Genomic DNA, 13,637 nt, shown 5'->3' with positions numbered 1-13,637 from the left:
AGCGCTTTAAGTTTGTATTTTTATTTACATACAGGCTGTGGCTATCAACTATCTGTATTTGTTTGGAAATCGTAAATTCCCCCCAGAGCTCTCCTTTGCTTTGTCCTGCTGACTTCAAGAGACCAGATCTGCCAAAGCTGAGATTTCCCCACTTAGAAGGGAGCTTTCAGCTACTGTCTGTGATTTCTGTCCTTCCTCTTGGAGTTAGCGCCTGGGAGAAGGTGAAAGCATATTGCACTTGAGCACGGTGCGTCCTAGGGTGTATTTCCCTGGAGGACTGTTACAAGCTGTCAGACTTTAGCACAGACTCAAGGCTCCAACACATGCAATCAAGGAGCTTTAAGCTGTTTCCTGAAAAATTCCCACACCTTCAGTCTCTGTGTAGCTAATCATAGACCGTGTATAAATTATGATTCATCCTGTAAATGAGCTAAACCCTTCAGACCTCTAAATGTTCTTTGCAGTGCGTCAAAAATCTCAAAGTCTTTATCACGTGAAATTATGTTTGTTGGTTTTTTAATCACTCAGAACCCTCCCTAAGAGATAAACAAAAGAGATCCGCAAAAATCCCTGAACTTCCACAAAAATCCCTTTACTTAACGCTTCAGAGATAAGGGGACACAGGGTGGTATCCCAAAGGGAGCAATCACAGCATCCTTATCCTCTCCCGACCATCCTGTGCTGCGCAGTTTCAGAGGCAGACTCCTGGGCTGGAGAAACACTTTCTCTGATCTAATGCAGCCATAAATATGTAACGTTTATATGTAATTCCATAAATATCTAAAATTATCTATATAGCACAACGACGCATGTAAATACTGGTACCTGTTACTCTTTATATGACTCATGATATGATATTCATAAGGCAATTGAAAATTTTATGATACTTCTTAATGTTTGCAAAGCTTAATTTTAGCATCTGTAAAACACCTGTATTTTTGGGAAATAATCCTCTCTGACCCACTGATTTCCTTTTAATTGCACTGATCATTTCTTGATGATTTTAATTTGCCTAAATACAGCAATGATAATACACTGCAAATCTGCAAAACGGACTAATACGTTAAGTCTTGCCCGTAGCTTTAAAATGGAAATGCGATATAGAACTTTCTTTGCCTTGTTGTAGATATAAAAATACATAAAAGAAATTTTCTCTGTATTTTTTAGGTCCTGAAGAAGCAGATTTCCAGTGCCCCCTGAATTATGTCAGCTGCATCGGCACAAACAAGTGCATTCGCTTGTCCCAGCTCTGCAATGGTGTTTATGACTGTTCTGATGGGTATGACGAAGGAGTACATTGCCGGGGTGAGTAAATTTGCTGGGGAAATAATGCTTTAGCCTGAAGTCTCTGCTATATTGTTGTTTTTTTTTTTTTCTTGAGTTCAAAGAAAACCAGAACTTTCTTATTCTTGGGAATACATATAAAAGAAAAATGGATTGATAGAGGCATGTTTTAATGTATGTTTCAGGTTCATTTTAAAAATATTTTGTGTGAAGCAAATACATGTAAAAAGCCTGTGCAGGTTTTCAGACTTTGTCTTAAACGATGACTAACCATGTATGATGGAAATGGTTATACCAAAAGAAGGATGAGGAAGGCCTTTCTTGGGGAGCAAAGCCTGGGCAGCACACTGTTTGCCAGAATGTTTGTTTTTTTTTTTTTCCTTATAACTTTTGTTTAAACAAAAAAGCCAAGGAAAAACACTGAAAATACATCAGCTTTGCTGCGAGCATTATTTCGCATTGAGGACTTCCTTTTGCGGGGATTTTATTCTTACAGTCTACTGTTTAAGAGTGCAGCTACCAAATTCTGGCAATGAGAAATCTTAATTAGAAATTGATGGAGGTCAACTTTTTTTATATCTCAGCTCTGCTTCTCAGAAGACTTATTAAGATCTGCCTTGGGGATAGTTATAAGGTTGCCATATTAAGCCCAAATCTTGGATACCATGAGACATTAACGTGTCAGTTATTCTCAATCTGACTTTACTGCTAGGGAAATGATTGTTGATGACCCTCAACAGATCTCGTGTTCAAAACCAGAAACTCAGGGACAGGGCCCGGGACTTCTGCTACAACCCAGTGTGACAATATTCAGTAAAAAGATACAATTAATGCTATAGTTCAGAAAGTTAAATTAGAATTTAAAAGTTCAGGTGGACAGATTTCCAGAACTGTCGCAGTAAAATCTAAGCCCACACCAAAAATAAGTCATATGGAAAAAAAGCCCAAAAACCACCCAAAGAAGAATGAAAAAAATGCCAGCTGGAATTAATCAGTGTAATACTGCTGACTTCACAAAACTACAAATAGTTATTTTTATATAACCAGGTGAGGATACAGGCTGTCATAAAAAAAAATGACAATTCTTATTCACAGTGATAGGAATAATTTCTTTTCTTGAAGCCTCTACTTTTTTATAGTCCTTGTTCAATGAGCGTTACACAAAATCAAAATTTGTGTCAGCATATTGATTTTAGCACAGGCCCCAGCATTTAAAAAACCCCAAATGTTAAACTGGCCGAAGCAGTATTTGGCCCATACTGAAGCTTTCTGAAGTTGCAGGTGAGTGTTTTTCAGAGAACTGTTTAAATGTGTATTCCTCAATAATTCATATATTTATATAAATTACTCTGGATTAAATGGCAGAGGACTAAAAACTTCCAGTGCTGAATAATTATTGTGGTATAACCGTCTTGTATTTTTGTTGTGTTTTAGCTCTTTAAATTAGGAGACTAATGGAATCAGAAAAAAAATAAATAGACTAAAAATAGAATCCTATGTTATTGTAAATTAAATATGTTTGGTTTTCATATGTAGCATTTTGTACATGTAGCCTATGCTTTAGAATGTGATAGCACATAAAATACCTGATCTTTATTCATACACTTTTAATTTATGCTCAAATACACCTTGTAAGATTTATATTGATTCCCACTCCTTTCTTTATTATCATATATGAATATGAAAACTTCCCAATGGTAAAATTAATGTCTGCTCTAATAAATTACTATAGAATCTAGTAAAATATACTAAACAAACATTTGCTCTAAACCACACAGACACATAGATAATGAAGTTCTTTTATATAATATTTTATTAAGAATTTAAAATTGTCTCCCAGTATCTCATCTAGTAAATGGTTAACAACTCATTAATATTGATTTTTTAGCAATTACGTATTTTGACTTGCTTACTAGAGGCAGTTTTCTTGAAATTATCAGTGGACACATTTCTATCAACAAAGCCAAAGAATATAGGAAACAATAATTTTACATCATGATCATGTAGTTTGATGCTAACAGCTGCCAATAAAGTGTCGTTATCATACATTCCTATGTATTAGATACTTGGTATGAATGCAGTATAGTTGGAATTATTCTCTCTCTATCTGTCTATATATTTGGGGTTGGAACTAGATGATTAAGGTCCCTTCCAACTGGAACCATCCTATGATTCTATATGTGAGAACAATGCATGGGCAACCGTTGAGTCATTCTGTTGTACTTTATTCTAAGTCCTGAATATGCAAGTCATATATTTAGATCACCTCGGTGTCCCAAAGCTTCAAAGTTGCTTCAGAAACCTAGCCAAATACTTAGCTTTTTCTTGATGTTAGTAACAAAAATGGCATTCTCATAATTTAATTAACGTCGTTCATATGAGATTTTTGATTGAAGAAGATAATATCAGTTTTAAATATTTAATTGCAAACGACTCAGTTGGTCACAGAGCTGACTATGTTACAATAATCTATTGCGAGCGACACTGATAGTGCTGTGTAAATAAGTCACGGTCTGTGCCCCAGGAAAATAAGTTATGATGAGTTGTGGGGTGGGGTGTGTGCCCATGGCAAAGAGCATCGCAGGCTACAGGGCACGACTCCACAGGACCGAAAGCTTCTAATAACGCTTACAAACTAATGGAGCATAAGCATTCAGTAACTGGAACTATTCTAATTTCTTTGTCTAAATTTAACATTCTTATGTTAATTCATTATATCATGACTTTTGAGAGATATAGTCAGGCCTGCACCTATCCCTGGGCAAGTGAAAATATGATCGTATCTGCAGTGTGAAATGGTAATGTATGTGAAATTTCAAGGAAATAGTAGTAAATACAATGACATTCCTGTCTCATCATCTTTTATTTCATGCACATATGCATTTTTGCTGGTGAATGTAATGCATAAATTCAGGAGGGGTTGTGGCAATATGAAATAAAAAATGTTTTATTATGTATGGTTGTTTCACATTATGCGTTTCAATGTCCTTCAGAGGAGAAGGGCTGCGTAGTTCACTGGAACTCAAACTCACAGCAGATAATAGTGAGAACACATCTGTATTTGGTCATTTTGGGTGCTTTGCTATTTTTTGACTACTTAAAGAATGCTTTAGGGAGACTGCATGAGCAAGGGATCAAAGTATATACTAAACCCTCCTATAAAGCGTGGGCTGGGGCTCGTCAGCTTTCTGAGATTCACCACCTAATTTCACCCCCATCCGGGCCTGAGGAACGGAGGAGTTGGTGCCCATCAGCTGTTTGGAGGCTTGATAAGGCTCAGATAGAATTTTCCAATGCCAAAACCTGAACTTGAGTTGTTCTGGTAGAGGACTGACCCAGAACTGCTGTCGAGAATTAAGTTTCTTTAACACAGTTCTTCGGGTTTCTTTGGAGAGCCAGGGCTTTGTCTCAGTTGCATTTTCAGACACTTTTAAAGCTCAGCCGTGCAATGAGCTGAGAAGTCTCCTGCCACAGGGGAGTCGCCGAATTAGTGCAAGTGGAACTGTTTAGCTCTAAGTCTTTCCTTCCCATGGTTCATCCCAGTCTGGCTGGGGCATTGCTGGTACGGGACTGGGGCTGAGTCTGGCTGTGGTCAGTCAAAGTAGATGTCATACGGCTCCAGCTTGCTCCAGCCTCTCGTTCTGTGGTCTTTTGAAGGTTAAAATACCTCGTATTGCTCTGAAGGCTTTAGGAACAGCTTAGACAAATATCCATTATGGATTAGACAGAGTTACCTGGCCTTGAGAAGGTAAAGAATGAGATATATCCTTAAGATAATTTCTAGAGAATTAGAATCACTGTGAATCTTGGAAAGGGGTTTTTGTAGGGCTGCAAAGGTGTTCTGGACAGTTTTATAAATCAGTACTTTACATGTTTATATATATATATATGGCAAAAAATTGAAGGTGATGTGCCAAACTTAGTTTTTGGTCTGTCTCTAAATTAGAGCTATAGAAAACTAGAACTTTTACAAAATATAGAAATGTCTTTTTTCACTTAACAAACTTAAAGGATAAGTTATTATTATTAGCTGCAGGAATAGTTATGCTAAAACTCTGGATAATCCAGTCAGAAAATACTAAAAGAATACCGAAAAAAATGCTGCTGCAAATACTCTGCATATCTTTGGCTTATGCCAATTTGTCATAAAATGGAACATTTTTGGAACAATTACCAAGAAGCAAAATGGACACGGGATGAAGAGGCTCAGATAAGAGCCCGGTGAAGGCACTAATTACACACTGGTGCTCTGACTTTAAAGTTGAAGTATATTTTGCATTATACTGCAGTATCCATTGCGTTTCTGTGGACTGTGTTATATTATGCAGTGGGAATACTGCAGCAAGTTTATCCATCATACTTGACAAGACAAAATAATAACAGCATTAATAGTCTGCATGTACACTTCGCCAATAGACACATTGACCATAAAATATATTAAGTAGCCTTCTGTCCCAGCCTTGAGATGGATTGTGCTCTGTGCTTCCTTGGCTTGAGGATAGACAAGGCAGGGCTTTGGGAAGGGGAAAGCAGGATGCTGTAGGGTTTCCCGGGAAGTCTACTTGCACTAACACCCTGAAGCACAGAGAGTTGAGCACGTTCTTGAGCACGCTTTTTCTCGTTCTAGTTGCTGCTACTGATTATCTACTGATGGTATCTAGACAGTATCCCAGCTCTGTGACGTGCGGGAGTCACTGGACCAAGGCTCGGCAGAGCTCAGGACGTTGCTCTTCCTGGCTCTGAATCCCAGCAGCTCCCCACGGAAGATGGAGTTGCATGAAAAATGTGACTGTATCTTTTCCCATCTAAAATAGCGATTATTCAGGTTGCTTATACCATCTCATATTGAAATTAATCATAATCGCAAGACTGCAACGTCCGTTAAAGCCCCTTGCTATTTGGAGAGTCATTATACACAAGGTAATTGCCTGCATGTCTACCTCTGCCTACCTTGCACCGTAGACAAGATGAGCCTGGGCATACAGGAGAATCTGCATTACCTTTGGACAACTAAATATCTTATGAAAATAACTTCAAATTTTTGTTTGATATATTCACTAGATGTAACCCAACATCTTTTAGTAGGTTAATTAAGAGTAAGAAGATCTAGGAGAGATCACAGAGGTTACTTGAGATACTTTCTTTTTTTAATTAAAACTGAGATTTTGACTGAACATAACAGATCTTATAGAATCCTTCCAAGTCTTCAAATTATTTGTATCTTTGTTAATTGTGACCTGAACCATAATCTCTGGTTAATAAAATATACAAAGGCAAACTCTGGATCATTTAGTATTAAAAAAATGCAGAACACACATACAGAAGATCTGGCTGAATAATTGTTATGTTTATAGCAGCCTGTAATCAGAGTATTATTTTTCTGTTTAGGCTTTTTGAATGAATTGTTATCATAAGACGAAGATAAACGCCGCTGTTACTGAATCATGTTTTTGTTCTGGCACTTGTACAGCTGGAACACTGGGAAATTTTAAGTAGTGTTTACCAGAGGGGAAAATACAAATTTCAGAATTTTATGGAAACTTCAGGCCTTTCAAGAATGAGGCAAAATTAAAAAAAACGTGAAAGTTATGGAGCTGCATTCAGATCCTAGTCTTACTTTTTTTTTCTTTTTTTTTTTTTCCCCCATTCTCATGAAGTCATGTAACAAGGTAACAAAGAAAACCTAATTTAGTCTAGAATTATAAATGTTCCCACCCTTTTCTCATGAGAATGTTTATGGAGGTAGTGCACACCTGCCAAAGGAATCCCTGTAAACTCATTTGGTTTATTCTGACAAGCTTTAAATCAATCATCCTCTAAGACGGTGATGTACAAAGTGTCACATCAGGTTACTGAATCCTTGAACCCCCAGGAAATCTCACAGTGCGCCTGAGGTACCATTGGGGCTGCTGAAACCATCAAGGAACATTCAAAAGGATTCCCTCTGCAACCGCTCTGGTTCTGCCTCAAGCTTTTTACTTGTGGGTATAAGACAGAGAAGAGAAAAAAGTGTAGGCACTAAACTAAGACGATTGTAGGAATTTTTGCTTTAGAACAGAGCTGTTAGTAAGTAACTACATTTGTCTGGGGAAAAGCTTATTTTGCTTTTTTTTTTTTGGTTTTATTGTATCTCCTTCTCATTTCACCATCCAAATATCCAATTTCTTGTATATTACTCTCTTTCCCATCTTTTTGCCTTAATAGAGCATGATGTGGCTCATTGAAATTAGTCAAGGTCATTTAGTCTATCCTGCTGTCAAGACAAAGAAGTCATGGGCTTCGTGATTTAATAACTTTCTATCACAAAATCCTATTGCAGCAAAGCAAATTAAAGGTGGCTGGCAGGGGATAGACATATGAGTGACATGATTTCATCCCGCTTTTCATGGGCTGTCGCTAAAAGAGGCCAGAACACACAAATGAACACCATTGTTAAGCTATCAGCATTGTCTAGGTGGCAAATTAAGTGTAGAACTTAAATGTTTGACTATATTTCATAATAATATATGATAACAGGTCATTATATAGTGTGTAGTTTGCGTAGAGCGTTATGATCTTGTCCACTGAAGGAGCGATGTGTGTCTTGTCTGCTCCCAATCGATATTTCCATTTTAAGTTGCAGTGTATGTTTTCCAGGGAGAAAATGTTGGATACCGTTCCTTATTGCACAAATCAAGTGTTGGTCAGTTCTGGCTTCCATGAATACAAATACTGATTATTTTTCCTATTTAGCACACATATTAAATACATAAACTTTCTTCAAGGTCATGGAAACCCTGTTTACACTGGGAAATGCAGCGTTGAATGGTTGCACCATGGAGTTCTTTTTAGTCTTCCTTATGAGAGAGGGGAGTAAAGATTCTAGCTCCAAGATTTCAGTTTTCCTATGATTCAGTTACCAAATAAAACGCACAAAGTGTAGTAAACGTTATTGCCATATTTTAAACAAGATGATGGTAGGGCTAGTTTTTAGGGCTTTTAAGCAAGACTAGGAGGGCCAGTTAGTCGTGGTGGTAGTTATCTGGCTCGTGTTAAGGGCTACACAAACCTGATGAAAACAGCTGCAGTCAGCGTTGTAGGGGACGCGATGGAATGATCTGAGAAAGCGTTGTTCTACTTTCCAGGGATTTAGGTTAAATGGTATTTATTGTTGCCTGCTGTTGTTGTTGCCTGCTGTTACTGTTTTGAGGCTGCCCTCTATTGAGAAAAGAAAACAAACATTTCAACTCTTACCATGAGCATCTCCTTTTCAGTTTTATTCAACAATTTTTATTTTCTTTCTGTTGATTAGTGTGTATAGTTACCTGGTTATTTTTCCCTGTTACAGCTAATGAAACTCTTTAAGGAATTATCTTATGTAAGACATGCGCGATGCTTTTTGTACAAATAAATTCCAAAGTACTTTTATGAAGATAAACACTCTGGGTATAATCTCAGTATCAGGAGCTCCTGGTATATTCACATGGCAAAAAACCTGACACTCATAAGCTCACCCCGCAAGCGGGAATCGGAGCTGCTGCCTGGCTCCCGTTAGTTCCCATCAGAGTGTCTCTTAACTGCGTTTTCGATATGTAGGAGTTGGAGACAGCTTTTTAGTGAGGAGAAACTGGGGCCTGACACCAAGTGCTTTCAAAACACAAGTAACCTTGAGGTGGAGGGAGAATCGATAGCACAAGTTTTATCTATTGTCACCAATTTTCGGGGTGCGGGGATAGCTCAGACATACTGAAATCTTATTTAGAAGGAGTAATGCTTTTTTCGGTTTCCTTTTGAGCGTTTTTTCTTTTTCAGGCTATATAGGAACTTTTAAATTTAGACATACAACGTAATAATTTGATTCATATTTCTTACATTAGCTAATAGTAAAACCACATCTGATGAGGAAAATGCACCTGAAGCACCCGTCCCTCAATAAAACATGTTATTAAATTTCAATGGCCTCTTACTCCAGTGACATTATTTGCCTGTTCATGGCTCATATCAACAGAGTTTTAAAATAATTGGGCAACCTGGTGTTTGAAATGAGGAAGACAATTAAGTGCGAGGCACGTGTGCTGAAAAACGTGGTTTTGTTCCTCCTAAAGCTATTCATAAAGTCGACCTAAATGTACAGAATTGTATCAAATTGAAGCGAGAAAAGAAGAAAGAAAAGAGCAAATTCCGGGGCCAGCATCACATAATTTGTCAGAAGTGCAGTTGTCAGTTTTCTGCCCCAGGAGTCCTCAGCCAAGCTAAATTATGAGACTGGGCTTCAAGTTCTTTCACTCCCTGCCTGAGGGGATTTGACTTCCCAGCTCCTCGTCTTCCCAAGGTGAATAAACAAACCAGCAAACTACAAGATGTTCTGTGTGTGGGGGTGCTTTGGCTCCTCGTGGTGCTCTTCTTTGTGGAATAAACAGTTAAACATTTATTATAGCAAATACTTGAAGCTCCAGGAGTGTTCATTTGGCTTCTCGTGGCAAAGAGTCAATTCTGGTCTCTCGCTTGTTCCCGTCTCAGCAATTAGTTGTGGATTGTTAACAGAATTCTGGGAGTAGGGTAGTCCCACCCGGAAGACATATGCGTCTACACAAAATCCACCTTCCTGGCCATGGCATGCATCGTATTTTGCCTTTTTATACAGTACAATTTCTAGCTGAAAAGAAAAGAACTCATAAATTTTTCTTCTTTACACGGACTTCAATTTCTTACCACATCCGGCTTCTTGCATTTTGCAATTTTAAGCTCATGAAACTGTAAAATCAAAAAGTCTAAGTCATTTTCAAGTTGTGTAATATAGTTTAAAAATTAAGAGTTACCATCATTTCTTAGACTATGGTAAACAAGTCAAGATGTCACCAGCGATTGTAAGTGAGATTGATAGTAGTCGGTGGTGTGAAGAAGTTGGCTTTGACACTTTGAGAAATAACTCTTGGTCTTCCGCTCAGAAGCAAGAACATGCACAGAGCAAACAAAAACTGATTTTCAGAATTCATCCTCTCTGGAAGACTTCAGTCATCTTTTCTCCACAAAAACCGGTGCCAAGAAAGTCTTTAAGTCACAGGAATAATGCCTATAATTTGAGTTATCTGTGAAATGTACACATAAAACACTGCGAGGTGAAATGGAAAGAGTTAAAAACTGTGCGAGAAAGCAAAGAAAAAGAAGTGGTACCATGGGAAAGTACAGACAGTAAAAGGCAAGTAAAAAGAATCACTGGAAGCAATCAAGTAAGAACAAAAACTGGGAAAATACAGAGACCAGTCAATAACAAGGCTCGGTACAATCCTTTCTACGAGGGCTAGTAAAGCAGACCTGTCTTAAGCCACTGCTCTCTGTTTGGAAATGCGTGCATCGAAGGGTAGGGACGTGTTCCCCCTGCGCCGACTCAAATAAGAAGAGTTTACCAGGAGACTCCGTAGTCTAAGAATATCTTCTCTTTTGTGAAAGCAGGTGTATTGAAAGCATCATGGCTGTGCATGCAGCGCTGCCAATCTATATGGCTCGTCATTTCTTTCTTCATCTGAAACTGTGAAGTTCAGAAAATTTTCGTATGATGTAAAATGATACTGATATATGCTTCAATACTGTTCACTAAGTAAGTGTAAAATAATTGTAATGCATGTTGAACCACATCTTTACTGGTGGCATATAGCAGAATAGACAGATTAATAATTTCTACTAATGCTGTTTTTTAAACCCAACACATTATGCCAAGGAAATACAGAGCTAATTTACTGGTCTCTGTGCAGATGATGTCCTCTCAAGTTAAGTTCATTAACAACTCCTTCAAGTGTGAAGACACTTGTTAAAAAACTTTTAAAATAAGCAATGTGCAAGAATAACAAAAATATTAAATTAGTTAGGATGAGACTTGACTCCTAGTGGAACTAATGTCAACATTCCCATGATTTTAGGCTTACAGATTGGGCCTATCCAAAGCAAAAAAATGGGATTAATTTTTTTTTTTTTTGATCACTTGTATTCAGGTGCCGTTTAAGCATTTACATATGCAAAAGGATCTGGTGTTCTGTTTTGGTTATTTTTTTTAAGACAGTCTAGGAAAATGCTGCATCTGGAGAAGGATGAGCCGTATTTAAAGTTCAGGATGTGACTGTGATCCACTCTGTACCAAACAATAGTGTTTTCTGGCATGCCACTGTTGAATAAGGCTGCTGTAGTTGTACTGGCTGCTCTCCAAGCTTCTGTTTTTAACGGTGGGATATCATGTGGTAGAGCATAGTCTATGAAATCAAACTTTCTGAGACTATATTTAGTCTCAGAAATAATTTTTGTCCATCCAGTCATTCTTAAAATCCCTTTCCATGTAGCAAAGTATTAAAAATGCTGTTTGGAAGATAAGATACCTTATTCGTGGGATGGATTAAGAGAACAATGGACCATTTTCAGCCTTCCCATTTTCTCAAAGGAAACGATGACCACTAAGATTAAAAAAGAGGGGGAGTTAGTAGCAAACCAGATTATGATTCCAAAAATAGGTTTATTTGACGCACAGTGAGACTTTTCTGAGCCCTTCATGAGGCATCTTGGTTTCCACACTTGTGTGAGGTTCCGTAAGAGCTGATGTCACGTTCCCAGAGCCAGATCAGCCAGAGAGAAAATTTAAAATGAAAGACTCATTTATAGTAATTTAAGCCCCAAACACATCTCTTCGCCCTGCTATAGAAGGTCAAAATCCTCACTCATTAAGAACTATATGCGGTCTTTTAAACAAATGCACTTTTTAATTACCAGCAGGCAATTCAGCACAATTTGTTGCTGTCTGAGGTGCTTTTTATTTTGTAATGGTCCTGCATATTTGATAACCTCTTTCAAAATTATGCATCGGATGTAGGACCTGCCACTTGTTTAATTGACTTTTTCCCTCTTTTAATGATGCGCGTCTCCTAGAATTTTAGCAGAAGTGAATCCAGCTACGCTTGGGAAAGGCAGCTCTTTCTATCAGTCGCATACACTTGTAACACGACTATAAAGGTGATGGGGGTCCCAGCCCCAGAGGATCTTTTTGGAATAGGGACACAGGAGCTGTGACCCGTGTGCTTTTGTCCAAGGGGATTTATAAGAGAGAAAATGCCCTCTGCTGAATGACAGGAACCGTTAGTTGCTCTGCCCTCTTTTCCTGGGGATCTGGAACCCACTCTGCCTATTCATAAACTTTTCCTTGCAGGGTTTGGTTTTTTTCCTGCTTTCAGGGTAAAGCTCTGGTACTTGAAGGAACAATCTCAACCCATTTATTAATTTTAAACATGATAACAAGGTGCTGCCTCACTGTTATTCTAAGAGGATTTCAACAGCTGTCCCAAAGCTCATGCCCTGGACTGGTTGTCTCATCATTTTCGTAGTCGTTTGTTTAGTTGCGTTCTTTGTTATTGACTCCTATAATTTATTTATTGAAAACAAACATCTTCACTTAATGAGCATTCAGATCTTGGTTTACTTGCCAAACTAAATTCTTGAACAAAAATAAAAACAATGAGAAGTCCCATTTTATGTTCTATTTTCAAATATTTATGGTAGAACAGTTCCATCTGGGATCAAGGCTTTATTGAAGAAAGTGACACAGACTTACAGGTTAAAAAAAAAAAAAAAAAAAAAGAATAGTTCACAATTCTGAAGTAGCAAAACATTTAGTTGTTTTTTAGCAAATTTGAGCTTTTTTTCTGCATTGAAAGACAATGAAGTGATAGAAGAATGGCATGAAACATTTATGTGCAGGTAATTTTTAGGTTTCTACAGGGAAGCCATGAATATAGTTTTAAATTCTCAAACTAATGGCATGCGCTGGCATCAAAAAGATAAAACAGGATGGGAATAACCGTGGAGTGCTGTACAAGCCCTTCGGGGAAACCTGGGCTTGTTTCCTGCCCTTAACGTGGGAGCTGGATGCTGCGATTTTTGGAGAAGAGAAGAAAGCACAAACCCAATCCAAATCTCCTGCTGGTCGTAACGGCTGGTATTAGAGGAAAGGGTAAAACACAGTGATCTTCAAACTGTAATTTCTCCCTCTTGAGCTTAATGGAAAAATGCTTTAAATAGCAACATACCTTTTAGTGTGACGTGTTGCGGATTACTGTTCAGATGAAGCGAAACGGGGATCATGGATGCTCCCTCTCTTACTGAAAAGGTTACTGGTTTCTACATATGTGTCCTATTTGGCTTTGCAAAGGAGAACTAGATGAAAGACAAAAACATGCCCTTACATGATCCCCACAGAAAATCAGGCTTTCTACTATTTGGAAACTTTTTGTTTTGAAGTCCACCAGTATGTGCCAGGTTTCTCAATATTGTCTTGAAACTATTGTAAGGAGATGAATCATTCCAGTGCTAAAACTATTCAATTTGTGGGATGTAAG

General features: G+C 37.9%; 1 protein-coding gene across 9 annotated transcripts in view; it reads left to right on the top strand.

The window, feature by feature from the left end:
* Positions 1 to 13,637, top strand: part of LRP1B (LDL receptor related protein 1B) — a 743,839-nt gene that overhangs the window by 287,477 nt on the left and 442,725 nt on the right. For all 9 annotated transcript variants that reach the window (XM_074595863.1, XM_074595857.1, XM_074595859.1 and 6 more), the window contains one exon: positions 1,168 to 1,305. In XM_074595863.1, the coding sequence (XP_074451964.1) occupies positions 1,168 to 1,305 (138 nt within the window). The remainder of the gene's footprint in view (positions 1 to 1,167; positions 1,306 to 13,637) is intronic.

Source organism: Larus michahellis, chromosome 7 (assembly GCF_964199755.1).
Source record: "Larus michahellis chromosome 7, bLarMic1.1, whole genome shotgun sequence".
Taxonomy (NCBI): Eukaryota; Metazoa; Chordata; class Aves; order Charadriiformes; family Laridae; genus Larus; species Larus michahellis.
Note: the sequence above shows the minus strand (reverse complement) of the source record. Positions and strands in the feature narration are given on the sequence as shown.